At 58.3% G+C, this 27,958-nt stretch overlaps 2 protein-coding genes across 11 annotated transcripts; one reads left to right on the top strand and one right to left on the bottom strand.

Moving 5' to 3' along the window:
• The first annotated feature begins 32 nt into the window (after positions 1-32).
• Positions 33-22,141, top strand: SMTN (smoothelin). 10 transcript variants are annotated; one of them, XM_027124273.1, is made up of 21 exons: positions 33-186; positions 1,895-2,025; positions 6,662-6,810; positions 7,184-7,277; positions 7,364-7,442; positions 7,550-7,647; positions 8,558-8,878; positions 8,967-9,039; positions 9,651-9,722; positions 9,803-10,324; positions 10,510-10,682; positions 13,789-13,941; positions 14,028-14,103; positions 15,180-15,344; positions 15,444-15,506; positions 15,711-15,777; positions 16,678-16,851; positions 17,047-17,164; positions 17,843-17,994; positions 18,956-19,119; positions 21,837-22,141. In XM_027124273.1, the coding sequence occupies exons 2-20, from the start codon at positions 1,954-1,956 to the stop codon at positions 19,098-19,100; spliced, it is 2,766 nt and encodes a 921-aa protein (XP_026980074.1). In that variant the 5' UTR covers positions 33-186; positions 1,895-1,953; the 3' UTR covers positions 19,101-19,119; positions 21,837-22,141. The 10 variants fall into 10 exon arrangements, 9 of the variants coding, with proteins under 9 accessions (XP_026980074.1, XP_026980075.1, XP_026980072.1 ...); XR_003436655.1 differs by adding an exon at positions 20,166-20,324 and having other exon boundaries at positions 53-186; positions 15,444-15,777; XM_027124274.1 differs by having other exon boundaries at positions 53-186; positions 17,050-17,164.
• A 170-nt stretch (positions 22,142-22,311) lies between these two features.
• Positions 22,312-24,959, bottom strand: SELENOM (selenoprotein M). The gene is made up of 5 exons (XM_027124279.1): positions 24,647-24,959; positions 23,419-23,454; positions 23,179-23,213; positions 22,739-22,817; positions 22,312-22,655 (listed from the first exon to the last, which is right to left on the bottom strand). The coding sequence occupies exons 1-5, from the start codon at positions 24,764-24,766 to the stop codon at positions 22,497-22,499; spliced, it is 429 nt and encodes a 142-aa protein (XP_026980080.1). The 5' UTR covers positions 24,767-24,959; the 3' UTR covers positions 22,312-22,496.
• Positions 24,960-27,958: the final 2,999 nt, after the last annotated feature.

Genomic DNA, 27,958 nt, shown 5'->3' with positions numbered 1-27,958 from the left:
CGGGGCGGGACCCGCGGGGCTGCTGGCGCGGCTGGACGGGCGGCGCTTGCAGAATCCCGGGGACGGTTGCTGAGCGGGCTTGGCATCCCGGTCGCGGCGCCTTCCGCCTGACCGCTCCTAATCCATCTGTTGGATCCCGAACGACCTAAGCTGAGCCCGTGCCGGGCGGGCGGGCCGGACTAAGAGGTGGGTGTGCGGACCTCTGGGCGGCAGCAGGATCCCCGACGGGTCCGAGGGTGGAACCCGGATAGGTGGACTCCCAGGGTTATGGGACTCCTGAACCTTGGAGCCCCCACCCATCCACAGGGGCTCTAACCCATGCGATAAAGTTCTGAGGCCTGGGGAAAAGACGCTCACGAACCTCCAGGAGGCTCTACGACCCTCAGGGGTGCTAGTCTGTGGGGGCAGAAACCCTGAGGAAGCTCCTACGTTCCTCTGAGACCCCTCGCAATCTTCGGGGACCTCACACTGTGTGACAGGGAGCCATGGAACTGGAGTGGAGCAGCGGCAGGAATCCCTGAGGAGAAAGAGACTTCCCTGGGAGTCCTAGATTCTGCGTTAGGGACCCCTGCCCCTCAGAAGACATGGGGGAACTCAGAGTGTCCACAGAACCCAAGTCTGGTGATTGCTAAGTGAAGGACCCCAGCAGAGGGCGGCTGGGAGGTTGCTACCTGTCCGAGCCTACAAGGATGGGAAAAGCAAGCAGCGACTTGAACAGGCAGAGTCCGAAGAACCCCAACTGTGTGGACTAGGACCTTCCCCAGACCCATTCACTGGATGGGATGACTCGACAAGTGACTGGGGAGGGGGAAGGGATGACTGAGTGATGAATCAACAGGAGCGGGGGCAATCCAGGGGCCATTTCAGTCACCATACATTAACTAAGCACCTACGGTGTGTCACGCTGTGGGCCCTCAAATTCCAGAAAGATATTAGGGCTGCAGGGGGAAGGAAAGAGCTACACTGGGAGGCTGGGTCAGGATTTAGGGGGCCATTTTGATAGGCAGTGATAGAGCAAGAAGGAGTGTCCTGAGCCCCTGAGGGCACTTTGGAAGGGGACTTCAGAAGCTAGAGGTGGCCAAGATTAAATCCATTCCCTGCCCTCTGGGTCTTTGGGATCCTCCTTCCCCCATGACAATCCTCTGGTCCTCTCCAATCCTGTTTGCCTAAGTCCAGAAGCTGGACGGATCAGTTTCTGAAGGCTCTTCCAGCTGAATTGAATTCTAAGTGTGTGAACTGGCAGGAGGAGCGGGGTGCCTGGACACCTGGCTTCATGAGGTCAGGGCAGTTGGCATCAGGGGGAGGGCGGGAAGGGGAGGAGTGGAGAGGGGTGTGTACAGAGGGCTGTCCTCAAGAATTAGAAGACAGAATGTTACCTCCAATGGCTTAAGTTACCTGGGGGAATGAGAGTGGCAAAGGCAGCAAGGACTTGGATATGGGTTTAGCCCATAGCCAGAGGCTGAGCTTTTGGGGTGAGTGGGGGCTGGGCAGGCCCTGGGGATGGGTGGGTGGGGCAGGAAGCTGTGGAGTGTGGTGGGCACCCCCTGGTGGTGAGCACAGCTTGGGTGGGCCTTACTGGGCCCTGGCTTCACAATCCAGGTCCCTACCCTCCCTGTTTGATGCTTAGATATGTCAAGGGCCCAGCTTAGGCCACTCAGCAAGCTAGCAGTCCAGCTGGCTGGACTGGAACCAGGGACTCCTACTCTTGGTTTGTTGAGTTTTCCAGCACACTACCCTAGGGCAGAGGGCACCTCCCAGCCAGGAGTCACATCACAGATAAGGATCAAACACCAATGGATAATCATGGCTTAGAGGGGGAAACTGAGGCACAAAGCCCAAGTGCCTGTGGTTTCTAGAGGCCCCAGAAGGCCTGATTCATGTCTGTCCCCTGCAGAATTCCCTGAGCTGGTGTCAGCTGCCAAAGGCACTGGGGAACTCACCAGGAGGCGACGGATGGAGCTAGGGGCCAGCAAGATGGCGGACGAAACATTAGCTGGGCTGGATGAGGGAGCCTTGCGGAAGCTGGTAAGTGGTTCCATTATCCCTACTATGAGGACAGACAAGACAGGCCAGAGAGGCAGGGCCTGTCCAGGATACCTCTCAGCTGACAAGAGGAGGTGATGGGGGAGGGCGCAGGAGAAGGGCTCCGGGGAACAGGGCTGGGGCCTGTTCCGCGTGGCCGATGCAGAGGCCTTGGTGGCATGTGCTTGTCCATGCCAGGTGCTGAGGCCTTGTTCCTCCCAGCCCCCCACTGCCACCACCTGTTTAAATAGTAACTGGTAAGGACTCACCCATGTGCAGTCACAGGTGTGGGGAGGCTGGATTTGCCTCTCTCAAGCAACAGCCTGGGCAGTACCCACCCCTGGAGGTTGGCCCAATGATAACAGTAGCAGCAATGATTAATAAGCCAGGGCACAGCAGGGAGCAGTCTGGGCGCTAAGCACACCATCTCACAGAATGGTTACAGTAGCTCCAAGAGCCAGGAGGACACTGAGGCTCAGACAGGTGAAGTCACCTGCCCAACGGCACCCAGCTCGGAAAAGGGTGTGCCAGGATCCAAACAAACCCCAAAAGGGGTCATGGGGGACCAAGAGACCTGGATAAGTCAAGTCCAAAAGAGCCCATAGAGAGAGACAGGCCTTGGGGACCCTTATGAACACTGTGACATCTAATCTGTCATTTTTCCCACTCTGAGCCTCAGTTTCTTTATCTGTAAAATGGGAGGTGGGGGGAATGTGTGTGAACATAATATCTAGGTCCTACAGTTGGCATGGGGATGGAATGAGGCATGGGCCCAGATCTTGGCGTGGAAGAAGGATGGGCCCACTCTATCCCCTTTCCCCAGCTTCTTCTTGAAGCCCGCCCTCCCCCCCAACACACATATCATGCACAGAGAGGATGTGGGGCAATATAGCAGGGCAGGCATGTGCCCACCAGCAAGGGCAGGGTGCACTGGAACTGGAAGAGGGGCCAGAGCTCCGCCCCCCAGCCCCTGACCCTTGTCCAGCGGGTAAATTAAAGATTTACCTTCCCTGGGAGAAGGCAAATGACCCACCCCACCCCCATACCATTCCTCTGGAGGCAGGGGCTGGAGCCAGCTAGCTCAGCCCAGTCACTGGGCAGTGCCCAGCCACTGCCATCATCTACCCAAGGCACTCGGCCTCTGTGTCCTCGGACAGCACCTTAGACTTTGGGTGTCTGCCACCGCCACAGGCGCTGTGCGCAGCCTGAGGGAGATGGGCTTCCAAAGGGTCCCACCACGTCAGCTCGACCTCCCATCAGGCAGTCAGAATCCTAATGTGGGTAGTGGAGAGAAAGCCAGGCCTTTGCTCATCCCCTTCTCTAGGGGTCCACTCTGAGGCTCAGGGTTCTCCAGCCGCCACCCCCCACCCCATGCGGGTTTGGGTGCTGGAAAAGGGTTTCAGAGAAGCCGGAGCATTGGCTGTAGTCCGCCCTCCCCCAACCCCGGCCCCCTCCCTGGGAAAGGACTAGCAAGGCCCCGCCCCTCGTCTCGGGACCCCGGAGGTCTTTCCCATTTCGGGACCGGGGTCCTCCACCGCCGGGCGCCCGCCATTACTGCGCCCCAGCGCTGCCGAGGGTCCCGCCCCGGGCGCCGGCCTCCTGGCAGGAACTGAGGCGTCCGGAGCCGGGTTCCTCCCCGCGGGGCCGGGCCTTATAAGGGAAAGCTGACCCGAGCCCCAGCGTCCGGCCGATCTGGGGACCCGGGGACCGGCTCCCAACCTCGGCTCCTGCACATTCCTGCGAACAGGGAGGGGGGCTGTGCGGGATGGAGACACCTGGGGACACGAGCACCACGTGCTCCTCCGCCACATATAGGGACGCCCTCCGCCTCGGTCCCGGGTTCGAGATCGAGCTCTGACACTCACTAGCTGGGTGACCTGTGAACCTGGGTTTCCTCTCTGTAATCGGGGATGTTAAAGCAGGCGGAACCTGGGCGGCTTCCTGTCCTGCTGGCTCCTGGCTGGGCGCCTTGCACCGGGCTGCGTGGGAGAGGCGTGGGCGGTGCAGGCGGCTGCGGTCGCGGGGCCCGCGGGCCTTCAGCGCCCCCTGGCTAGGCCACGCTTCACTGCCGGCCGGTCCCCCATCGGTCAACTGGAGGAGCTGGGACTGAGCGAATGCCTGGAAAATCTCCTCCGTAGTGCTGGTGGGGAGATTGAGGCCCAGGAAGACGCCGGGGCCTGTCAGACGCCCCCAGCAGCGAGGGTACAAAGTACCCGGAGGCCCGGCCCCCCGGGAAGAGGAAGCACCCTCTTTCCTCCCAGGAGAATTTCACTGGGCAGTTTCAGAAACCCCCCCATCTCCTTCCCTTTCCCCCAGTGGACAATGGCGCTTTGTACTTCCTTCCCTCCCAACAACAGCCCCCTCCACTCAGGATGGTGGGGCCTGAGAGGACGGGGAACGCAGGACACACATCAGGGACACTGTGGGCGGACCTTTGTCTTCAGGCCCAAAGGGAAGGGTCATGCGGGAGGGTGACCAGTGGGATGAGGTTGTCCATTCCACAGCCCTGCCCCACCCACTCGGGGGATCAGACAGAGGCTCCCATTTTCCAGAGGGGGACACTGAGGCTCCCAGGGGTTGCAGAAGTGACCAAGTTCCCACATCAGGCTTTTTTCAGGGAGGAGAACCCCATCTCTGGAGCCCAGGGGGTTGGGAAGGGACACACAGGAGACAAAGGGCTAGTCATTGCATCTCTGAGCCTCTTTACCCTCTGCACAGGAGGGTCTGGACCAGCTGTCCCCTCAAGCCTGGAATCTCCTAGTGTACCACGGAGGGCTCTGGGCCTGAGTCAAGGCCAGGACTGAGGGTGGGAAGGTGAGCCTTCTCCACCCCCCCACATGATAGGCCCCCTTAAGCCCCAGGGCCTCTCTAGTCCAGGCTGGAAGGGTCCCCAATATAGTACAAGGATCTTCAAGGTACCCACCATAGCAGACAGACCCCAGCCACAGAGATATCCTCAGCCCAGGGAAAGCCCTGGAGTCATGGAAACCTGGGTTCAAATCCTGGCTCAGGTCACTTGACCATAAGCAAATCACTTCCCCCTGAGCCTCAGTTTCCTCATCTGTCAAATGGGAGTAATAAATTGCCTAGGGTTTCTGTGAAGTTAGGACAAGTAAGGGGCTCAGCACAGGATCCAGCACATGGTTTCTCAGTATATGTTACAGATGCCTCTGGGTATCTTGTCCTCACTTGCCCTCACTTCTCTCTCTCCCATCCTGACTGGTTGGAACCAACCATACATAGCTCCGCAAGGTGGGGGGGGGACCCCAAGTCACTGCCCCCATCCTCACCCACTGCCCTAAAGGGAGGCCATTGTCCCGTCTGACAAATGAGATGTTAACCAAGACCAGGGATGTTAAGGATATGATCCTGACCACCCAGCCAGGACTGGATTGGGGCTGGAGCCAGCTGGGGGTCCTGGCTTGAGCCTTCCGGGAGCCCTCCCATATCTCCTCAGGAATGTGAAGACTGAAGGCTCCCTGGAGGGCTCTGTCACTTGTCTCTACCCTCTTAAGACTGGGACAAGTGAGCTCATGGCTAAGCTGGGCCAGCCCACACTCCCTGCTGAAACCTCTCCCCCTCCCACCAGGCTCCCCTGTAGATCAGGAAGGAATGATGGGAGAAGAGTCTAAAAAGGAAGGGAGTAGAGGGTTCCTGGGCCTACCCCTGAATGATTTGGGGGTGGGGGCGGAGGAAATCACTCTGCCTATACTTGCTCCCACCTGGCGCACACCCACACTGGAGGCTTATCTCTGCCATCACCTTCCTGGGGGCCCTGGGCCTGTCCTCTCTCCCTTGAGCCACAGAGGCTCTGTAGGGGGTAGAGGAGTGAGGGGGGCAACAGGATTGGCTGACTGCCCAGAGAAGGTGCCCTTTCCTGGACCTGGTTAGACCAGCCACCCCCAATTTCCCAGGGAGTGACAGGCTAAGAAGCTGGTGGGAGCGCCTGTCCCCCATGGATGCCCTCTCTAGGGCCCTGGGTGGACCCTAGTGCACCCAGGGGTGTTGGCCCTCCCACTCTGAGCCCCGGCCCCTTTGCCCCTTCAGTAGTGGCTAGAGCAGGACCAGTGCAGAGAGAACAACAGCCCCCAGCCAGGCAGGGAGCTATGACTCCTGAGGGCCTGCCCCTGCCTCAGTTTCCCCATCTGTCCAGTGTGGACGAGGCTGCCACCCATCAACAGGGCTGTGGTACTTTGGGAGTCTCTCATGCTTACAGCTAGATTCCAGCAGCCCAATCACCCTTCCCTCCCCAGGGACACTGTTAGGGGCCCATAGGATGGCCTCCCTCCTCCTGCCACGACTCCCTGGTTCTTGGGGGTTTGATGAAGGGCTCTAAGAGGCAGGAGTCGAGTCACAGGAATGAGCGCCTGACTTGGCATCTGGCACAGGTGGGTGGTTGCTGGCTGCCCACTCTGTGAATCTTAGTCCACGGTGGGGTGTCCAGAAGCCCTCGCTGCATGATCTGAGTCTCCCCCTGAGACCAAGTTTGGGTGGGCAGGCAGGCACATGACGGGCTTGGGGCAGAGGGAATGGAGACAGACCACTCATTGTGCCCCAGGCCAAGCCGTGGGCGGCCAGTGCCCGCCCTCCGTCCCTGGCAGCCAAAATGACCTGCCCCTCACCACCCCTTGCCCTGCAGCTGGAGGTCACAGCAGATCTAGCAGAGCGGCGGCGCATCCGCTCAGCCATCCGGGAGCTGCAGCGGCAGGAGCTGGAGCGCGAGGAGGAGGCCCTGGCATCCAAGCGCTTCCGTGCCGAGCGGCAGGACAACAAGGAGAACTGGCTGCAGTGAGTGGCGAGGGGTTGGACATGCAGGTGGGGCTGAATGTGCCAGGGCTCAGCTCGTGTTGTGCAGGCAGGCATGAGCCATGTGTCTGCTGCCCATCTGGGTGTGCAAATGGCAGCGCAGGCATGCATTTGGAGTACACAGGGATGTTGGTGGGCACGGACCACATGCCGGTCATGGTGTCCTGGCCACGCCCATGTGATATTAGCACTCAGGTCCATGGGCGTGCATGTGCCAGCGTGTAGCCAGAGGGTGTGCACAGCTACCTGCCCCTCTGCCAAGGTTCCAGGTACCCTGTCCTGGCCTCTGCCCTCAGCCCACATCCTCTATGACCTGGCCCTGGCAATGGAGGTTATAGTCATGGTGTCCCTGCAGCTCTCAGCAGCGGAAGGCTGAGCAGCAGGCTGCTCTGGCACGGCTGGCAGGACGGCTGGAGTCCATGAGTGATGTGGAGGAGCTGACCACACTGGTGAGGCCTGGGCCAGGGCAGGGGATGGGGGCAGGGCAGGTGAAGACCTGGACTCCACATACCCGTGGCCCACCCCTCACCTACAGCTGCGAGGCGCTGCTGAGTACGAGGAACGCAAGCTGATCCGAGCCGCCATCCGCCGTGTACGGGCCCAGGAGATTGAGGGTACGTGCCCTGCCCTGGCCCCACCCCTGCCCTGCTGCATGCTGCCCCCAGCAACGCCTCACCCTGACCCCCTGCCACTCACCTGACACTTCTCCCTTTCCCTCCAGCCGCCACATTGGCTGGAAGGTTGTGCAGCGGGCGTCCCAGCAGTGGCTCAAGAGAGGACAGCAAGGGGCGGGCAGCACACAGGCTGGACCGGTGTGAGGTAAGGGGTGTGGGCAAGGTCCTGTGCCCATGGACGCCAGCAGCACAGAGCGCCTATGTGTCTTTGCTAGATTGGTACTTAACTGAGGGGGCCCCCAGCTTGTGTTTGGGGGACAGTGGGACTCTGTCAGGCCTCTGCCCACTCTCCCAGGCAACTTCTAGTCACATGTCTCCACTCCAGAGTTTGTCTCTACCCAGGCCTCCCCCGCAAAACCAGCTTGTCTACACTGCTCCCAGGTTCCTGACTGTCACTCATTACCACCCTGTTGACCTCCCTGCTGGCCTCCCCGCTTCCACACCTACCTTCCATCCCCACACTGGCCATCCAGCCTCCACTCAGCAGACAGAGGGATCTCCCTAAAATGAAAATCAGACCCTGGTACTTGCCCAGCTTAAACCATCTGAGGCTGCCCCTCCCCCTCCATACAGCCCAGTTCCTTACCTTGGCTTATCAGGTCCTGCTGTCAGGGGCCAGTGTCGGCTCTGTTCTCCAGGGAGTGTGGGTGAGAGGTCAGGTCGTGCAGGTTCCCTAAGTGGCCAGCAGAGGCCGCTGGGTCCCTGGTCCTGGCAGGACTACCCACTAACCCCATAATTAACCAGGCAGAGGCCAGGGGTCAGGGGCCTCCACGCCAGAAATTGATTAAGTCTGGGAGTCCCCAGCAGGTCTCCTGCTGTCCCCAACCCCTGCCATTAGGATCTGGTCATCTCTGAACTGCCCTTGACTAGGCAGTGCCAAGAGGTTGGGAAGTGGGGATCAAAGACGGCCCATGGTGTGCCAGTGACCGTGCTTGTGCAGATGTGCCTGCAGGAAACCGTGTCCAGCCCCTCTGCTTTGCATGCCCTGCCCTGGGTGCCTGCCAGCCTGGAGAGCCTTGGCCACATCCTGTGGGTCTCCCACGGGTCTCCCGCAGGTGCCAAAGCCAGAGGAACAGGAGCAGCAGGCAGAGGTCCCAGAGCCAACTCCAACCCCCAATGGCACCAGCCATGACGTGACGACAGTGACACTACTGCTTCGGGCCCCACCTGGGGGCACACCCAGCTCACCTGCCTCAGCCGGCAGTTCACCCACCACTACCTCTCCTGAGCCTCCACTGGAGCCTGCCGAGGCCCCACGCCCTGCCACTGAGGCTCTGGGTGGCCCCAAGCCACCTCCCAGCCCGCCCAGGGCTGCCAGCCCTGAGCCCCAGGAACCTCCAGCCACCCCCAGCACGGAGGGGCAGGTGGTCAACAAGGTGAGTCTAGATGAGGGACAGGGATGCTAGGCAGGTGAGCTCCCCAGTCTGGGAGTCAGGCCCTGCCCATGCTGTGTCTCCCCTGCAGCTCCTGCCTGGCCCCACAGAGCCCCCTGCTGCTGATGGCCCTACCAAAGGTCCCTCCGACACAAAGAGAGCAGGTAGGGTTCCAGCAGAGATAGCTAGGGGCATCTGCCTCCCTGGGCCTCCCCTTCCCTGCCTGGAAAATGGGTTCTTGTGCCTAGATGGCTCCAGTGCCCCTCAGGTCCAGGCAGGCTCTGACACTCCTCCCACTGCTCCTGAGGTGTCCCCACCCCTCCCCACCCCCCCACTCCCGCACCCATGGCCAGAGGCCTCCCTGCAGCCTTGAAAGGCAACAGGCCTCAGGCACATTCTTTTCCCCAATAAGGGAGTGCGCCCATCTCCCAGCTGGAGCCGTGGGCAGTGCTGGCCAGGGGGGTGTCCACCATCCCCATCAGCAGGGAGAATCTGGGCATCCTTCCTCCAGCCCAAGCCTAGCCCCAGCCCCCAGGAGTGTCCAAGTTATCCCGGGGTCGGGGAAGGAGGGGCCTGTAAGAGAGACGCAGCTGAGTGGGGAGGCTAGGAGCTGTGGGAGGTGCAGGATGGTCTGGGGAGGCTGGGGAGGTTGAGGTGCAGGAAGGGGTTGGGAGGCTGAGGAGGTGTGGAAGAGAGGACTATGAGAGGTGGACCCCACCATCCACTCTCCTCTCTCTGCGCCCACATGGCTGCCACCGCCTTCCCATGATGCCAGACCTGGCTGGCCCTCGCCCCTGCCAACGCTCCCTGTCTGTGCTGAGCCCCCGCCAGCCAGTCCAGAACCGAGGTACTGCCAGTTCCCACAACCCCGGGCTCTGGGCAGTCCCTGTCCCATCCAACCACTGACAGCCCTCCTGTCCCTTCTAGAGCCCACCCCCCTTGCCAGCGGACCTTCCCTGTTCCAGCGGGCTGGCTCCGTACGGGACCGTGTGCGCAAGTTCACATCCGATTCGCCTATGGCTGCTGGGCTCCAGGAAGGCCCACTCCGGGCAGCCCTAGGTCCCTCGACCCCTGCAAGGCTCCCAGGCTCCTCCCACATCAGCACCACCCCTGCCTCCTCCTCCAGGGGCCCCTCCTCACGGGGCCCCAGTGACACCTCCTCCCAGTTCAACAAGGATCAGCGAGGAACAGCCCGGCCCCTGGCCCAACTTCAGAGCTGCCCCAGGGAGGAGGGCCCCAGGGGGCGGGGCTTGGCTGTCAGGTCCCTTGAAAACAGAGCAGGGGGGCCCATGGCCCGCTCAGAGGCGCCCAGTGCCCCGCTAGCCGTGGCCGTGGGCACTGCTGAGCCAGGGGCCAGTATGAAGACCACATTCACCATCGAGATCAAGGATGGCCGGGGCCAGGCCTCCACGGGCCGGGTGCTGCTGCCCACAGGCAACCAGAGGGCAGGTAGGCCTCCCCGCTGCCTCCCCACTGCTGGGGATGACTGCCTGCAGCCACCCAGCTCTGCACATAGGACAGATGCTGTGGTCAGGGCTCAGGGTGTCTCCAGAGGGTGCACTGGGCGCCATCAACCTGGACTGGAATTACCCTCACCCCACCTGATCCTGACCATAGTCCTTCTCCCTATCCAGAACTGATGCTGGGGCTGCAGGCGCCCCCCACCCTCCTTAGCACCAGCAGTGGGGGCAAGAGCACCATCACGCATATCAGCAGCCCTGGGAACCTGGCTCGGCTGGGCAGTGTCACTCACGTCACCAGCTTCAGCCATGCCTCCCCTGGTAGCCGAGGAGGCTGCAGCATTAAGGTGAGCCCTTCCTCACCCCACCAGCCTCACCATCAGCCGCCTCATGTAGACTGCTTCAGGGTGCAGGGCTCTCAGGGCTCCTCTGCTCTGCTCTTCCCCTACAGCACACACAGGAAACTGAGGCCCACAGAGAGAAGGTGACCACAGTCCACAGACAGTTGGTGGCAGAGCTAAGGCCAGACCCCCACCTATCAGCCACTAGACATGTCAGAAGCTCACTCTGTACTGGCCTTAAGCTTCCCACATGATGATCTCTGGTCCTTACTCCAGAATTGGTCGGTTCATTCCTCGTGAACAGATGGGACAACTGAGGCTCAGAGAAGGGTAATAAGGGCTTGCCCCCCTCTTCCTGTAGCAGCCCCAGTGGCCCTGCTCCCAGCCTATACTGAACCTCAGCCCCAAGGTGCAGAGCCGTTCATCTGCTCATCCAAGATCAGCCTGGCCCGTTAGGAGATTGGAGATTAGTGATTACCATCTGCGTCAACATCTCGGGGTGGGGTGGGGGCCTGGGCAGAAGCACTGAGGGGGGACAGGCGAGGGGGTGCCAGTCAGGTGAGGCAGCAGCCTAGCAGGTGCCACGGGAACTGAATCTGCCGCACCCTTCCATTATTCATTCTGGAGCCCGGGATCAGCTGGCTGGGAGCTCAGCCTGGGAAGGGTTCCCCAGCGGGCCGCCCAGCTGCCCAGGTAATGGCCTCTGTGCTGTTCCAGGGGCTGAATGGGACTTTGAGGTGAAATGGCTAGAGCCAGCTTTGGGCTTTCTCAAGGGTGATAGGGAGAGGGTGGGGGCAGGAAAGCACCCTTCACCTCACAGAGCAGGACCTAACTGCTCTCTGCCAAGGGAGTGAGGAGAGGGTGGCTGAGGCCCTTGGGGTGGATGGGAGGTGCCACAGGGAGCGCCAGGTATGACCACCTACTTGCCTCAGTTTCCCCAGCCAGAACCAAGGGGAGGCAAATCGTGTGCCTGTAATGCACTTGCTCAGAGTCTGTGGTTGGATCTGAGCACCAGAGGCAGGCAGAGGACATTTATCTCAGGGATAAGGCACTTGCTACTACAGATTGCTTGAAGTCCCGCCTCTCTGTGCCTCCATTTCCCCCATCGGTTCAAAGCTTTCTAAAACAGCATGGCATGAGGGCAGAGGACGCAGGCTCTGGAGTCTGGCAGACTGGGTCCTCACGGCTAATGCACGTGGTGGCCCAGACAGGCCCATGCCTTACTCCCTGCCTCAGTTTCCCCACCTATGGGGCATGGGGCCCCGGCCTCGGCAGTCCTTCAGAACCTGTGCAGACTTGCTGTACTGCCAGTCTGTGATCTCTGCAGGGCCAGGGCCAGGCCTGGCGGTCCGCCTGCTTGGGCAGGCCACCCCTCCCCCACTGCCCCCTCCAGAGGGAGCCCAGAATAGGTTTCTATTTGGGCTACAGCCCCAGCTGGCAGGTGGCGGGCTGGGAGGCCAGCAGGGGCGGGGCAGGCCCACTGCCCTTGCCTTCGCCCTCAGGCCAGCTGCAAAGACTGACTCTGCCAGACAGAAGCAGCAGTCCCTACCACTGCCCCCTTCGTCACCCCACCATAAAGCCCCCACCATCACCATGCCGGGGGTACCGGGGCCCAGGTCTGAGCTGGCCGCAGCCCTCGAGGAGAGATTGGGCCGGGCGTTGGAGGAGCTGCGGGCAGTGGCGGAGGCAGGCCGGGCGGCAGTGACCCAGGCAGCTGAGGCAGCTGCCTCGGCCGTGGAGCCGGTGGCCCGGGCAGCTGAAGAGCTGCGGGCGGAGACAGCAGCGCTGAGCCGGCGGCTGGATGCGCTGGGCAGGCAGGTGGAGGTGCTGAGCCTGCGGTTGGGGGTCCCGCTTGTGCCTGACCTTGAGCCCGAGCTGGAGCCCAGTGAGCTGCTCCTGGCCGCTGCGGACCCTGAGGCCCTCTTCCAGGCGGCCGAGGATGCTGGGACCCCTGTGGCCCACCCGCCTGCCTTCAGCACCCGCCGCCGCTCCTCTGCAAGCCCTGCCCACAGCGGCAGTCTCGTAAGTCCTTACGGGCTGCAGGGAGGCGGGTGGTTTTGAGCCAGGCTCTGCCTCTGCTCAGTGACCCTAGGTGGCCTACCACCTTCTCTGAGCCTCAGTTTACCTATCTGTACAGGGGACTGGGGCACTAGCGCTCCAAGACTGAGGCGAGATGGTGCCAGGCTCCTGGCCCTGAGGCACACGTGGCGGCTGCCCTGGCAGCCCCTGGCGGGGGCCCAGCCTCCAGCCCCACCCCCACTCCCTGCCCCTGCCAGGCCGAGCCTCCCTGAAGCAGCTGCCACCTCGGCTCTCCTTACTCTTACAGCAAACAGAGAGGCCCTGCCAGGAGGGGAGGGGCTCTGATAGTTGGGCTGGGGGCTTGTCTGCAAGGGGCTGGGAAGATGTCCTGGGAGGGGTGGGGGGCTAGATTGGGGTTGGAGGCCCCTTAGGGGGTGATTCATGCTAGGGGGTGTGGGGAGCAGGGGCGAGCTTCAGAGAGGACTTGGCTCTGGGCAGCCCCAGTCAGACACCTGGTCAGGAGCCTATGGGCCCTGGTCCAGCTCCCTTGGTGTGTTGAGGGCGGGCATGTGCTTGCTGCCTGGGCACTGGCCCAGGAGGACCCAGGCTTTGGGAGCAGGCAGGACAGAGCACAGCCTGCCTGGGAGGGGGCTGGGAATGAAGCCGCAGAAGGAACTCAGATTCAGGAGTTAGGCTAGCTTCAACTCAGATCCCAGTCTGCATCACACTTATAGAAGGACTGTGGGCAAGTCATGCAGCTACCCTGAGCCTCAGTTTTCCCTTCTGTTAAATAGGGACAGTAAAATACCTAGTGTTCATACAGTGCTCACCACTGAATGGAAATCACCATTATTGCCTCCCTTAATTGTATTAAGACAGTTCTGGGTACATGGGAAGCCCTACAACAAGGCTCTCAGTACCTCTTCTGTGAGCCTGACATCAACATGGTCATCCTTGGGCAGGCAGTCCAGCTGGCTAGCGGTATTTCAAAGGCTGTGCCAGAAGCCCCAGGGCCTGGCCCCCTGTACTTTGGGGCATGGTTGGTTTCATTTACACCCCTGCTTAAAGTCCATGCCCTCTCCGCACCACACAGATGGAGCCAGAACCAGCAGAGCCCCCCTCTGCAGCAGTGGAGGTGGCCAATGGCGCCGAGCAGACCCGCGTGGACAAAGCACCAGAGAGGCGGAGCCCTCTGAGCACCGAGGAGCTGATGACCATTGAGGATGAGAGTGTCCTGGACAAGATGGTATGGCCAGATCTGGTGGACTGGGGGTTGGCAGGGGCCAGGGCCAGCAGGCACAAGATAGGCAATGACAGGGACTCTGTCTGCAGCTGGATCAAACTACGGACTTTGAGGAGCGGAAGCTCATCCGGGCTGCGCTACGTGAGCTCCGACAAAGGAAGAGAGGTAGAGAGCCCCATGCCTCCCCCTAGATCCAGCTGCTTCCCTCATTGGGGTACATTTGTGGACACTCCAGCTCAGTAACGCCCTCCCCACCTTCTTCTCTAGACTCAGCTTCTCCTTTTCTAGACCCAGCTCTTCCCTTGCCTCCTTTCCCCAGATCCAGCTGCTCCGTTCCCTAGCTGCTTCTCTCCCGCTTCCTAGACCGAGAACCAGCTTCTCTTCTCCTTCCTAGGCCCAGTTACTCTCTCCCCCAGCTACTCCTCCTTGCTTCTCCAAGTTCTGTCAAGTACTCCTTCCCTGAATCCAGATACTCCTTCTCCCAGCTGCTTCTCTCTCCTCAAGGTCCACCGATGACCACCTTAGCCTCTGCTTCCTCCCTGCTTCCCCTTCCCTGAACACAGCTACTTCCTCCCCAGACCCAGCTATTCCTTCTTCCAGATTCTAGATTCATTTGCTTCTCCAGATACTCTCAATTACTCCTTCTCTGGATCTAGCTGCTTCCTGCAGGGCCCACGGATGGCCACCCAGCCTCTATGCCCACCCACCTGCTTCTTCTTTAGGCCCAGTTACCCGCTTTGTCAGCTTCTCTCCCAACTACCCTTTCCCTGGATCGAATTGCTTCTCAGATACCTACAATCACTCCATCCGTGGATTTAGATATTTCTTCCTCTAGCTGCTCTTCTCCCTGCTAAGACCTATTTGAAGGCCTGCTCAGCTACTGCCCTCACTCAGCTTCTCCTTCCCTGGCCTCTGCTGCTTCCTCCCTAGATGGAGATACTCCCTCCGGACTCAGCTTCTCATTCCCACAGAAACTCCCTTCTTGGACCCAAATACTTTCCCTTTGAGTTCAACTATTCCATGTCCCCTTGTTTCTGAGTGCACCACACCCCGCCATTCCCTCCCAAGTTATAGCTACCCCCTCACCCCCAGCTACTCCTAGAGAGGACCGTTGTCCCCTGTGTCTTCAGTATTGCTAACAAGTTGCCCTCCACCCCATCTGTGTGCCCCGTGTGCCCGTGCATATGTGCTTTGTGGGCGATGGCGGCCTTCTGGGCATGCGTGGGGCATTCCCCGCCCAGACCAGCGGGACAAGGAACGGGAACGGCGGCTGCAAGAGACACGGGCCCGCCCAGGGGAGGGCCGTGGCAACACGGCCACCAAGACCACCACGCGACACAGCCAACAGACAGCCGATGGCTCAGCTGTCAGCACTGTCACCAAGACCGAGCGGCTCGTCCACTCCAGTAAGGGGCTGAGCAGAGATCAGGGCTCAGGGTGGGAACATGTCTACCTTGCTGGACCCTGTGCCCCTCACACCCTTCCTCTCATCCCTGCCCCCGCAGATGATGGCAGACGGACGGCCCGCACCACCACGGTGGAGTCGAGTTTTGTGAGGCGCTCAGAGAGTAAGGCCGCCTGGCGTCTTCTCATGCCTGCCTGCCAGCCCACCTTCCTCAAACTCTCTCCGAACTTCCATCTGTGTGTCTCTCTGTCCAGCCGTCACTTTCTCTTCTCTGCCTGTGGCTACCTCCATCCCTCTACCAACCTCCCGCCCCATCTCCCACATCCAGCCCAGGACCTCACCCTGCTCCCCTTCCCCTTTCTTGCAGATGGTGGTGGCAGCACCATGATGCAAACTAAGACCTTTTCCTCTTCATCATCCAAGAAGATGGGCAGGTGAGCACAGGTACCCACTCCCAGACCATGGAGGAGTCAGTGTCTCAGGGGACCTCACTGCACACCCATTCTACAAGAGGGGACACAGCCGGGGGGGGCAGAGTGGGAGTCAAACCACTCCTGCTTGCCTTGCCATCTCACCTAATTCTCAACCGCACCATGGGGGAGGCCAGAGATTTGCTCGGGGTCTTAGAGAAGCCTCCCCACCACACTGAGCTGCTGGTGGCACTGCCACTTCCCAGTGTCTACAGACCATGTCCCATGTCACAGAGCATCTTTACATATTAGCCCCATGAAGGTGGGATACACCCGATGTTACAGAGCATTTTGGGGCAGGTAGGATCAGAATTCAGGCTGGGAACCACAGGGGTCCAGGAACTCTGAGTCAGAGACTTATATTCAAGTCCTTGCGCTGCCCCCCATGCTCTCTGAAATCTAAGGCCAAAGGCCTCTGTTTCCTCATCTTCAGTGGAAGTGGTAAGAGCCCCTCCATACTCTTGTGAAGTTTAAAATGACACATAGAAAAGGCTCAATAGACACTAGCTATTATTATTATTACCATTACTGTTATCACATTGGTTGTCATTATTAGTTGATAGGGCCCAGAATCTAAGCTCACCTGTAACCTGAGGATACAATGAGCCTTCGCAGAAAACTCCCCAGGGTCCAAGTCTGTTGAAAAGAGCTTGGCTCCCATTTTCTTGTCGTTTGAGCCTCAGTCTACTCTTCTGTAAAATGGATGTGATGAGAGCACCTCCCTTGCTGGCCGGCGTTGCCGGTGGTGAAGATACCGCAAGAGAGTAGGATCTGGAGTGTGACAAGGCCCCTCCCTTGACTCGTGGGGATCGAGACTCAGGAGCGGCCCTCCCCGGCCCTAACAGTGGCATACCCACCCCTCAGTATCTTCGACCGAGAGGATGAAGCCAGCCCGCGGCCCGGCAGCCTAGCGGCGCTGGAGAAACTCCAGGCAGAGAAGAAGAAAGAGCTGATGAAGGCGCAGAGCCTGCCCAAGACCTCGGCCTCCCAGGCGCGTAAGGCCATGATTGAGAAGCTGGAGAAGGAAGGCACCGCTTGGTGAGCAGCAGTTGGCGGGGCGGGGCCGCACGGGGCGGGGTCTGGGCTGTGGTGGGCGGGGCCAGAGACGAGAAGGGAGCGGCTGGAGCTGTGGGGGGCGGGGCCTGAAGGTAAAGAAGGCGGGGCTGGGGCCTACTCGGTGGGCCGACGGAAGAGGCGCCCCTTGTAACCCCGCTCCCGACACCACCCCCACAGCAGCTCTGGCGGACCCCGCGCAGCTGTGCAGCGCTCCACCAGCTTCGGTGTCCCCAATGCCAACAGCATCAAGCAGATGTTGCTGGACTGGTGCCGAGCCAAGACACGTGGCTACGAGGTGAGCTCTGTGAGACCAGGTGGCCAGGCAAGGGCCTCCTCACCCTCACAAGGCCCCAACTGCAGCTGTACCCTTCACAGCCACCATGTCTGGCAGAGAAGATGGGAATTCCTCTTCTGGGATGAAACAGGCTCAAAGGACACATAACATGCCCTACATTCCAGGATAAGTGATTAAGGGGCAGGGCCTAATGAGGGCCCTTGGATGGTGGGCACAGTTCAGGGCCAGACCCCACCCTTAGAGTCCCCTCCTCATTGTTCTGTCAGAGGCACTGGGTAAATTTCTGTACATAAGGGAAGGAGTGATGAGGGCATGACCATGGCCTTAGCTGGGTGGTGCTGCGCCTCTTGGTCACTCTGTCCCCCTAAGCAACAGACACGGGAGTTAACAAACTGAGTTGGAGGAGGCTACCTACTGTGCAACCTTGAGCAAGCTACAGGGCCTCTCTGAGCTCAGTTTCCCTAGATCTGGATTACCAAAACACTGGAGGGTGAGGACTTCCCCAGTGGTCCAGTGGTTAAGACTCTGGTTAAGACTTCCACTGCAGGGGGCATGGGTTTGATCCCTGATTGGGGAAGTTCTGCATGCATGCCTCGTGGTGTGGTTAAAAAACAAAACAAACAAAATACTGGAAGGTGGAGGACATAGAGAGCTGACCAGTCTTCCCACTACCCATAGCATGTGGACATCCAGAACTTCTCCTCGAGTTGGAGTGACGGGATGGCCTTCTGTGCCCTGGTGCACAACTTCTTCCCTGAAGCCTTCGATTATGGGCAGCTCAGCCCACAGAACCGGCGGCAGAACTTCGAGGTGGCCTTCTCATCCGCTGAGTAAGTGTGGGTCCCAGCCCTGCTGGTGTCAGCTGGGCGTCTGGGGCTGGGCATCTGGGCCGGGCCCAGCTGCCCTGAGGCCCCCTGGAGCTGGTCAGCTGCACTGTCATTCAGCGGCTGAGACCCCCTTCCCCAGAAAGCCCCCATCCTCTTCCACCCCACCCACCTGTTGCTGAATGTGCCAGGTGCCCACCGGAACGAAGGAGCCAGAGGCCCGCCTACCAGCCCAGGCCAAGGCCCATCAGGTGGCCCTGTCCATATCCCCTCCATTCTCCCTCTGCCCCCTTCTCCCTCTATCTCTCCCTTTCTCTCTGTCTTGCTCTCCTCCCACTATCACCAGAGCTTCCTGCTCCCACGGGATCCCGGCTGGAGATTCCAAAAGGAGGATCCTGGCCCGGGCACCGTGCCCGCCCAGCCTATATAGGTGTTGCCAGAGGCTTATATAGGACATCAGCAAGCCCTCCACTTTGGAATCGTTGCCCCATCTGCTCACCTCACCCTCATCACCCTCCTCCATCTGTCTTTCTCTATCTTTCTCTTTCTGATTTCCCCCCGGATTTCTTCCTCTTTCTCCTCCCTCCACCTCCTCTCACGCCTCCCTCACCCCCCCTCCCTGGGGCACGGCCCTCCTCTCCAACCTCAGCGCCAACGCCATCGCCCCCACCCCTTGTTCCCTCCCGCTTGCCCCGAGAGTTCTCTGCACCTGTGACTGATCTGGCCCCCCACCCCTGTCTGCATTGCACACCATTAGTGATGGGTAGTGAGCGGCACGTCCACAAAGGGGAGGGGGCATGCGGGGGGCTGGCAGACTGCAGCACTGAGAACGTAACTGAACTCATGTCTCTGTGTGTGTATGTGTGTGTCTCTCTGTTCTCCTCCCCTCTCTCTTTTCTGCCTCTTCCCCTGCTGCCCCGCTCGGGCCCCGCCCCCCTGCCCCTTCCCGGCCCCCTACCCTCCCCAGGACCCATGCGGACTGCCCGCAGCTCCTGGACACAGAGGACATGGTGCGGCTTCGAGAGCCTGACTGGAAGTGCGTGTACACGTACATCCAGGAGTTCTACCGCTGTCTGGTCCAGAAGGGGCTGGTAAAAACCAAAAAGTCCTAACCCCTGCTGGGGTCCCACGGTGAGGAATGCCGCCTTGCTCCCCTGTCCCATTACGCTGCCCCGCTGGAATCTGCTCAGTGGGGCACAAAGAAAAGCCAGGGAAATGGCAGGAGTGGGGGTGGGGAAGCAGGGGGACCCTGAGAAGAGCCAGAAGGAGCCAGGCACGGCCTTATCTTCTGTTCAGGACCTCACAGGCAAGGCTATTCTCCTCAATGGGCAGTGATGAGCCAGGTGGGCAGGACTGAGATGGAGGAAGCCCAGGAGGCCATGGGATCCCCGGGGAGACACCCGACCCAGCTGGCAGGTCCAAGACAGCTCTCAAAAAAGTGCAAACTAAGCTGGCATCTGAATGACAAGTTCAGAATTAAGGAGAGGGAGTCCCAGGCAGAGGGATCAGCCAGTGCACAGGGGTGGGGTCGAGGGAGGTGGAGGGCATGGCACACCCAGGAAGGGAAGGAAGTTTATTTAGTCTGGATGTGAGGGGGAGGAAGGGGTCACAGTCAGGAGTCTGAACTTCCTTCTGAGGACAACAAGAGTTATAAAAGGTTTTCAAACAGAGAAGGGATATATGTGGTCTGGTAGCATTGAAGAACAATCCTTGAGTGAGGCCTGGATGAGGGATGGGGAGGGAGGGGATGGACTAGACAGTTAGAGAAGCTTAAGCGGAGGGGTGGGGTTTTTGATGGACCCACTGGGGAGGGAGAATGAGGGTCAGGGAAGCCTCCCAGGCCTCCAGTTTGTGCACCGGGAAGTTGGGGGTGCCATGCTCCAAGTTGAGGAGCTCAGGCGTGAGGCCAGTTTAACAGGAAGTTATTTCTGGTGGGAGTCCTGGATCGCCAAGCCAGCTGTGGCATTTCCTGTCTGGTCATCTCACCTCAGGGCCACAGTAGAGAATTAAGATCCTGCGCTAACTGCCCATTACAGACCAGGAGCTCAGAGGAGAGAGGTGGGCTCAGAGCATGCCAGGGGTTGTTAGGTCAGAGCTAGGGCCAAAAACTGGAACTCCAGACTCCCCACCTTGTGGCTGTTTTCCTTGCCCCATCACTTTTCCCACCCATTTTGTAGGGAGAAGAAAAGACGAAGGCCCAGAGGGAGAAAGGGGATTGCCTAAAGTAATGTGAATCAGGGACAGAGCTAGCAGTGCACTCAGATGCCCCTTGGGGCCTGGAGCCATTGTGGGGGGCAGCCCACACGTGCACACATATACTCAGAGAAGCTGTGCAGGTGAGGGAAAGATGGGCTTGGTGCTGTCTCCAGGTCATATATGGACTTAGGAGCTGCTGCCCAGCAGGCCAGCCTGGAGGGAATGGGGCCCAGTCCGGCCCTGTTCCAGTTGGAAAGTGTGACTCAGCCGTGCTATTGCTCGAATTGCCTGGTGTTTGGCCTGTCACTGGGGCAGCAGGAGCCCTGAGCCGTGAGCCCCGGTGTAAACAATGGCTTTATAAGGTCTCCAGGGAAGACACCAGAGATGGGAGGGAGCTCCACTTTGGGAGAGGCCAGGATCCCTGGGGAGATAGCCACAGCTGGAAGAAGCTGCAAAGAGAGGCCGCCTCTTCACCATAGTACAACTGAAACAAGCTGGGGCAGAGACAACCTCAAGGGCACATAGCACCTCAACAAGAGAGTCAGAAACCTCTCACTCATCCTAGGTGCTTCCAAGGACTCAAATGAAGCAAAGAATGACTATACTATTGCAGAAAAATGGGGAAACTGAGTCACGGGGCAGGGTTTTCTCTAGCTTCCACAGCTGGCCAGGAGTAGAGCCTTGACAGAAACAGGTCTCCTGCTTCCCAGGCTTCTTCCCCAAAGGAGTCCTGGTGAGCTGAGAGTAGGCCCCAGCCCTTACACTGTTTGACATTGAAGGTCTGACCTTGAAGGCACAAGATGGAAGGTAGTCCTGGGCCCTTGGGTGTCTTGGGAACAGGAGCAGTTCCTGCCCTCATGCCTTCCTTGCCAAAGGAAACTCACTTAACAACATTGACAGTGCTAACTGTCATATATATGCCAGGCATGGCACATGGGAGGGAGCAAGTCCTGCCCCTGAATGTGATGTAGTTGGTCCAGTTCGTATTGATTGGGACACTCATCTGCTTCCCCTGCTCTACCCAAGTGGGTAATAAGAGTTAAAGAACTGTCTCTCAGACATACACACACACCTCCCTGGCCACCATCTCACACAGCAGGGATGTCCCTTGAGGCAGATGGGGGTTCTCAGGCTGCTCTGCAGGAGGTACCAAGCCAGGGAGCTGGCAGATAATCCTGGGCCCAGAGGGTCACTGGAGTGGGTCCTGGGTGCAGGGAAAGATTTGAGGCCCCTTGGGTACAACGGCCCAACTGAGAGGCTTGTGCCAGCTGGAGTGTGCCATTGAGGGTGAGAAGGAGGCGGCCCTCCAGAGAGAAGTGGGTGGGGTCTGGAGTGAGGACCTCCCCCGGGCTAGGGGTTGAGACCCCAACCCTGCGCTGGGTCTGCTGCGCCTGGGCGCAGGGATGGGGCAAGGATCTCCTCCTTAATCTCCACATGCCTTGGCCTTGCTCCCCACAGAGGTGCCTCCAGGCTTGGGTGGCTGGGGCCTGGGGCTTCTGCCTTCCTAGAAGGCTTTTCCCCCATTCAGTCGATCAGGAGTCGAGTTTATGGAAGACCAGCGGGCTGCGGCGTTGTAAAGACCTCTGGGTAGAGGGTCGCCGCAAGAGTCGGGGCCGGCACTGACAACCACCCCCGTGCCCCCCTCCCCGCAGGATGCTGGTGGACTGCGTACCCCTCGTGGAGGTGGAGGACATGATGATCATGGGCAAGAAGCCCGACCCCAAGTGCGTTTTCACCTACGTGCAGTCGCTCTACAACCACCTGCGGCGCCACGAGCTGCGCCTGCGCGGCAAGAATGTCTAGCTTCCCCACCGCCCGCAAGGCCGCAGCGGCAAGCTGCCCCCACCATCCAGGCACCGTCCCCTCCCTGTGCGCCTGCCCACCGCTGCCCTGTCTGTCGCGACACCTTTCCACGCATACACACACAGCGTTTTGATAAATTATTGGTTTTCAACGACCCTGATTCCTCTCTGCCTCCCTTGGGGGGCTGAATGGAGGGCAGCTGGGTAAGGTGTGCCCACGTCCCCACTCTGGCAGCCAGGCAGCTGGGGATGCGCGGTCTCCTATGGGTATTCGGGGAGCTCTTATTCCTCACCCGCCCGCATCAAAGAAGGAGTCGAGTCTCGCTGAAGGCGGAAGGGGATTTAGTGGAGCTGGGAAGGGAAGAAAGAGGGTTAGGAGGGACCCCCGCAACTCCATCCCTGCTGGCTCGGGGACTGGGCGTCGGCCCTCAGCGAGGGTGGTGCTCCCGGGCCGCTGAGCGCTTCATTCTGTCCCCAGGGCTCAGGCAGGGTGGTGCCGCGTCCCCAGACCTACAGGTCAGCGCGGTCAGGAGCGCCTTCGGCGGGCCTAGCGGGCGCCCGCAGGTACTCTGGGGGCACAGCCTCGTCGGGCGACGCCTTGCGGTAGAAGCCGAGCTCCTGCACCAGCGCGTTGATCTCCTCGCGAGTCATGTCGCTGAGTGGGATTCGCTGAAGAAGAAGAGGGGCGGAGTCAGCGCGCCGGGCCCCGCCTCTCGCCCCTCCTCCCCACTGTCCACCTCCCCAGGCCTCACCTCCAGTTCCTCAAAGCGTTGGCCCAGCAGCACGAGCTCCGGGTCGGCCCCCGGGAGGTGTTTCATTACCAGGTTGTGGCTGGAGATGGTGTTAAGGTGGGTAGTGGTGGGCGGAGGCAGGTGGGGTCTCCTGGGGACTTGACGATGTGAACACTACCTCGTCTGCCCAAGCAGGGCAGGGATACCCATTTACACGTGAGGAAATTAGGGTTCGAAGAAGTAAGGGGGTCTCCTCTCTGTGCCGGTGTCTGTGGCAGTCATCACTAGTCAATTTCTCTTGCCAATCCAAGACCACCTCAGAATTCGCTGGGCAGCCACTATCAATCAATCCCACTTGTTAGTTGAAGACCATTTGTCATCCCTATCTGTGAAGTTAAGTGGAAGGAGATTCTTGCAGATACCCTCCCCTTTCTCCCTCCCCAAGAACAGAAGGAGGATACTAGAGTGGGATGTCCTGGGTGACGAAGGCCTTCACCTGGGGAGGAACCAGAACATCAGACCCCAACCATCGCCAGGTACCAACAGGAAACTGAAGCCCAGTGAGGTCACACAGCAAGCAAGGTGTAGGCTCCTGACTCCCAGCCCAGGGAACCTTCCCCACCCGGTCATTGGGACCATGTTGCCCACCCCCAAAGAGGCTCAGGGGGGACAGAACTGGGGATCCCTTCCTTCAAACTCACCTCCTTCAGGCGATTAAGCTGTCATCCCCCACATGTCTGGAGGGGAACAAAATGGCATAGGTCAGGAGTAACACATCTACCCTCACCCTCATTCCCCAGCTGGGCATTGGATTGAGCTGTGAATTACTCCCTGGAACAGCAGTTCCTAAGATGTGGAAGTGGAGGCCCCTTGTGGGTAGAAGGAGGAACTCTGTACAGATGGGAAAGCCGAGGCCCACCCACACCAGAGGAAAAGAGGAGCAAGACCAGAAACCCAAAGGAAACTTACCAGCCTTGGGGCTCTTGCCTGCACAACTTACTGACTCTTGACCCATGCCCAATGCCCAAGAGAAATGATCACCCTACCCCCTCAGGCCATAGAGACCTGGACCTGGTCTTTGGCCCCTAGAACCTCAGGGTGGAGGCAGACCAGAAGGAAACAGCTCAGAACTTCCCTGAGAGGCCCTATTAGTGACACCTACCATCTGGTTCCTACCTCATCCGGTGCAGAGCTGGCTCTCCCTGCCACCTGCAGCCTAGCCCTACAGACCATCTGGTTGCTTCCCCAACAAAGGAGACTGGGAGGGCCCCTCCCTGTACTCCCTGAAGGGGAGTCCAGACCCCAGAATTACCATTCTAGTCCTCCCTCCTCCCCGCCCTCGCCACCCCCCTAGCTTTTTTCAGGCAGAAAACCAAGGCCCAGAGAGGGTCTGTGATGATCCAAGTTACACAGGGACTTTGGTGGGACATTTCATGGCAGGGGAGGGTGGGGGGATTGCTGAGGAGTAAGAGTGGTAAGGCAGTTCCCAGCCAGGTGGCAGGGAGGCTCGCAGAAAGTCTCCTGTCTCCCAGGCAAAGGGAGTGAGACCAACCGGAACTGGGGTGGGGAGGAATTCCAGGAAAAAGAGAAGTGATGGGGGGATGGGAGGTTGGACTCCAGAGGACAGATTTGGGAAAGTCATAGGCCGGAAGAAGTTAGGGGACAGGGCCAATGTGTCTGGGGCCCAATGTCTGGCCGGATGGGGAACTGGGGAGGGTTTCAGATTTCCAGGCCTCAAGATCGGTGGTCTCGGGCTTCCACGGTGGGTGCTGGGGCGTTCTGGGGCTGGGGAGTGGGAGGGACAGTCCTGGTGCCGAGGGGGACATGGGAGTCGGGAGGGTCCTGGGTCAGAACGGGCGGTGATTCCAAAGCCAAGGGGCCACGGGGTTAGGGGTCGGTGGTGCCTAGCCTGGGGGCCGCCGCACTCACCTCTACCCGGCCTCGGGCCAGGCCGTGTAGACGGTTCCAGTCGGGCCGGAAGGCGGTGGTGGCGGCCGCGACTGCCGCGAGGAGCAGCAGCAGAGGCGGCGAAAGCAGCGGGAGGCGCATTGAAACCCGGCCGAAGATGATCCGCAAGCTAGAGGTGAACCGTCCGGCCACTGCGCCACGTCTGGGCCCGCGAGCTGGCCAGGTCCCTGCTTGAGGTCCCACCCCGCTAGGGACCACGCCCCCAGCTCTCGGTCTCCGCCCAGGGCCTGCGTGGGGACCGCCCGCGCTCTCCCGGCGGGGTTTGGGCTCCTCTCTGGCCCTCAGCCCTTTACTTTCCCAGCCCCGAGAGTGTCCACCCTCCCTCTGCTGACAGAGAGCATGGACGCTCCGACAGGATGCGGCCAGGCAGTGCCCCCTCATGCCGGCAGGGGGCGCGGGCGGGATGCGGACGGACACGCGAGTTTCTGGGTCAGACACCCGATTTGAAGATGGGGAAACTGAGGCCTGGGGAATCCTTTTTTGTGTTTTTTATTTCTCTGGATGAAATTCCGATCTGGATTTCAATTTCCTGAGCACACGTGTGGCGATGGGAATATTACGTCAGTGCTGGGAGGATAAAAGGGTTAATACACATTAGAAAGCTCTTTAGAACAGTACCTGGCACAGTACCTCAGAATGGCCCCATGAACTCCGTTTTACAAGTTAGGTAACAGACTCAGAAAGGTAAAACAATTAAGTTGTGGATCTGGGATTTGAACCTAAAACATGCCTGTGTTCATCTCACCAAGACAAAGATAACTAGATCAGCATGCTACTTCCTCTCTTCAAGCCTAAGGCAGACACAGCACATTGATCACAATGCTCTTTCCCACCGAATCTAGCCTGGGACTCAGAATCCTCCTTAACATCAAACCAAGGCTGCATTATGACCAGTTTTGCCTTCCTGGGCCCCTTCCTTTATTAAAAAACATATATTAAAAATTGGATTTTACAACTGCTTTGATTTAATAAAATGAATGTAATCCAGGCTGGATTCATGATTACTTATTCATTTTTTTCTTCCGATTTTAAAGGAAGTTAAAATTAAAATATTTTTATGGACCCCTAAAAGTATGATGGGCCCTAGACACTGAGCCTAATGGAAAAGTCAGTTCTGCCCTTTGTTCATACCCTGCTACCTCCCATTCACTGACTTGATTGTGAAGATATAATAATAATAGACTTAGGGCTGTTATTTAATATCCATTCTCTATAAATGCATGAGGACACAGTAAATATAATTGGTTCTATCCAGATTATTGAAATGACAGGCTATGTCTAACACTCTATTTACTGCAGTGGAAGTGGGAATTCATCCAAGCTTTCTGAAAGGCAATTTGACACAGTAAATCAAAACCCTAAAAATATTTCTTCTACCCAGTATTCCACTTCTCAGAATTTGACCCAAAGTAATCTTCAGAGAGGGAATCAATTGTTAGGTCAAGATGTTTATCAAGACACTGTTTATCATGGTGAAAAACTGGAGAGAAGACAGAAGCATGTCACAGCAGGGGATGAGTTAAATAAATGGTGATACCTCCTTAGGGTAGAGAACCAAGCAATTGTTTAAAATGATGCAGCATACTGTTGAATGACATGGAGAATGTTCATAGTTATGGTATTAAATTTTTTAAAAAAGCTATGAAACAGTAATATCAGCTGGGAGTTGCGATGCTCTGGGCTGCAAGTCAGAGAAACCTCAAGTTTAACTGGCTTAAACAATGAAAGGAATCTGTTAGCTCAAATAACAAAATAGTCCAGGCAGGGAGGGCTTCAGGTGAGGTTTGATCTGGTTGGTAAAGTCACCAAGACCTGATCTCTTTCCATTCTGCTTCTATAACATCAGCTTATCATTAGCCCAATTACCTTCATGGTGTCAAGATGGCTGCCGGTAGTAACCAGTACCACCACAGACTTCTTCATTCATATCTAACCAAGGGGAAATCTTTTTTTTTTTTTTTTTTTGGTAAACTTCTCAGGAGAGAAAACAAGCTTTCTTTCCCAAAACCCCCAGCAAAAGTCTCCTTATATCTCACTAGGTCCATCCATGATCTAATCAAGTGTCTGGGGAAATGCAAATGCTCCCTGGCTTAACCAGTTGGGACCCATTCCTGAAGATTGTCAAGGATATGAGCTGCAATGGATGTATGGCGGCAACAGAGTAGCCAATGGATTTTATAAAATATGTATATATAAATACATACGCCTTCACCAAAAACCATAATCTAAAGGAAACAACCCAAGAAGTCAAAATGGTCATCTCTTGGTAGATGAAATTATAGGTGAATTTTTTTTCTCCTTTACAATATTTTTCTGTGTTTTCTATAATAAACATGTGTTACCTAAACACAAACAGTAATATTTGTTAACAAAAAGAATGGGTCATATGCCATGGGTTCCCTCTACCCCACCCCACACCCCAGCAAGGGCCTCAGATTGGCTGAATCCAGAGGCCCCGTGGAGCCCATGGCTTTTCTGCTGACAGAGCCAAACCTCAGCACCCCATGGGCCCACACTGTTCACTGGACAGGTGCCACCAAACCACCCTCATTGCATTAACCTGGACTCTGTGTCCTGGAGGGGCCATAGCCTGGGCTGCTGAGTGTCGACTAGCCAGCTAGTGGAACTGATGGTAGTGACTGGCCACAACAGTACCAGGAACATTCTGGCATCAGCAGTCATGGGAGGCCCAGGATCTCCCAGAACAGATCTCTGCTCATAATCCATGCCTTTATGGGGCAGTTTGTAATCTAGGCCAGCAGCCCTGCTCAGGTGGGGCTGGGTTTGGGGTTTAGTCTGTGATAAAACCAGGCTCAGACAAGGTCAGGGTCAGTCCTTAGCCTATGCCCAGGTTCAGAACTGAGTCTGGGGCTGGAGTCAGGGCTCAGTCAGCGACTGGGATTTGGTCTCCGTCTGTGACTATGTTCAGGGCTCAGCCTTTGACCAGATTCAGTGCACAGTCTGAGGTCAGGGACTAGTATGTGACCAGAGTTGTGTGACCCAGGGTCAGAGCTCAGTTTGAGACCAGCGTTCAGTCAATGATTAGATTCAGGGCTTAGTCTGTGACCAAGATCAGGGCTCAGTCTGCCACCAGGTTCAGTTAATGACCAGACTTGGATCTCAGTCTAGACCTGGGCTTGGGGCTCAGTCTAAAATCAAGGGTTAGTCCAAACCAGGGTTAAAGTTCAGTCTGTGACTGTGGCTCAGTCTTAAGCTAGGATCAGCGCTCGATCTGGGTCCAGAATTGAGGTCTCCAGTTGGAATCAGGCTAGG

Source organism: Aethalodelphis obliquidens, unplaced genomic scaffold (genome assembly GCF_003676395.1).
Source record: "Aethalodelphis obliquidens isolate GAN/ISIS:26980383/991018 unplaced genomic scaffold, ASM367639v1 scaffold28, whole genome shotgun sequence".
Lineage (NCBI taxonomy): Eukaryota > Metazoa > Chordata > Mammalia > Artiodactyla > Delphinidae > Aethalodelphis > Aethalodelphis obliquidens.
The sequence above is the reverse complement of the archived record's forward strand: the minus strand, read 5'-3'. Positions and strand labels throughout refer to the sequence as shown.

Bases quoted from the DNA above. Each gene is read 5' to 3' on its own strand.
- SMTN (XM_027124269.1), top strand. From the start codon at position 1,954: ATGGAGCTAGGGGCCAGCAAGATGGCGGACGAAACATTAGCTGGGCTG. The intron at 10,325-10,509 runs GTAGGCCTCCCC...CTCCCTATCCAG, and splicing joins CACAGGCAACCAGAGGGCAG to AACTGATGCTGGGGCTGCAG. The intron at 15,345-15,443 runs GTAAGGGGCTGA...CTGCCCCCGCAG, and splicing joins CGAGCGGCTCGTCCACTCCA to ATGATGGCAGACGGACGGCC.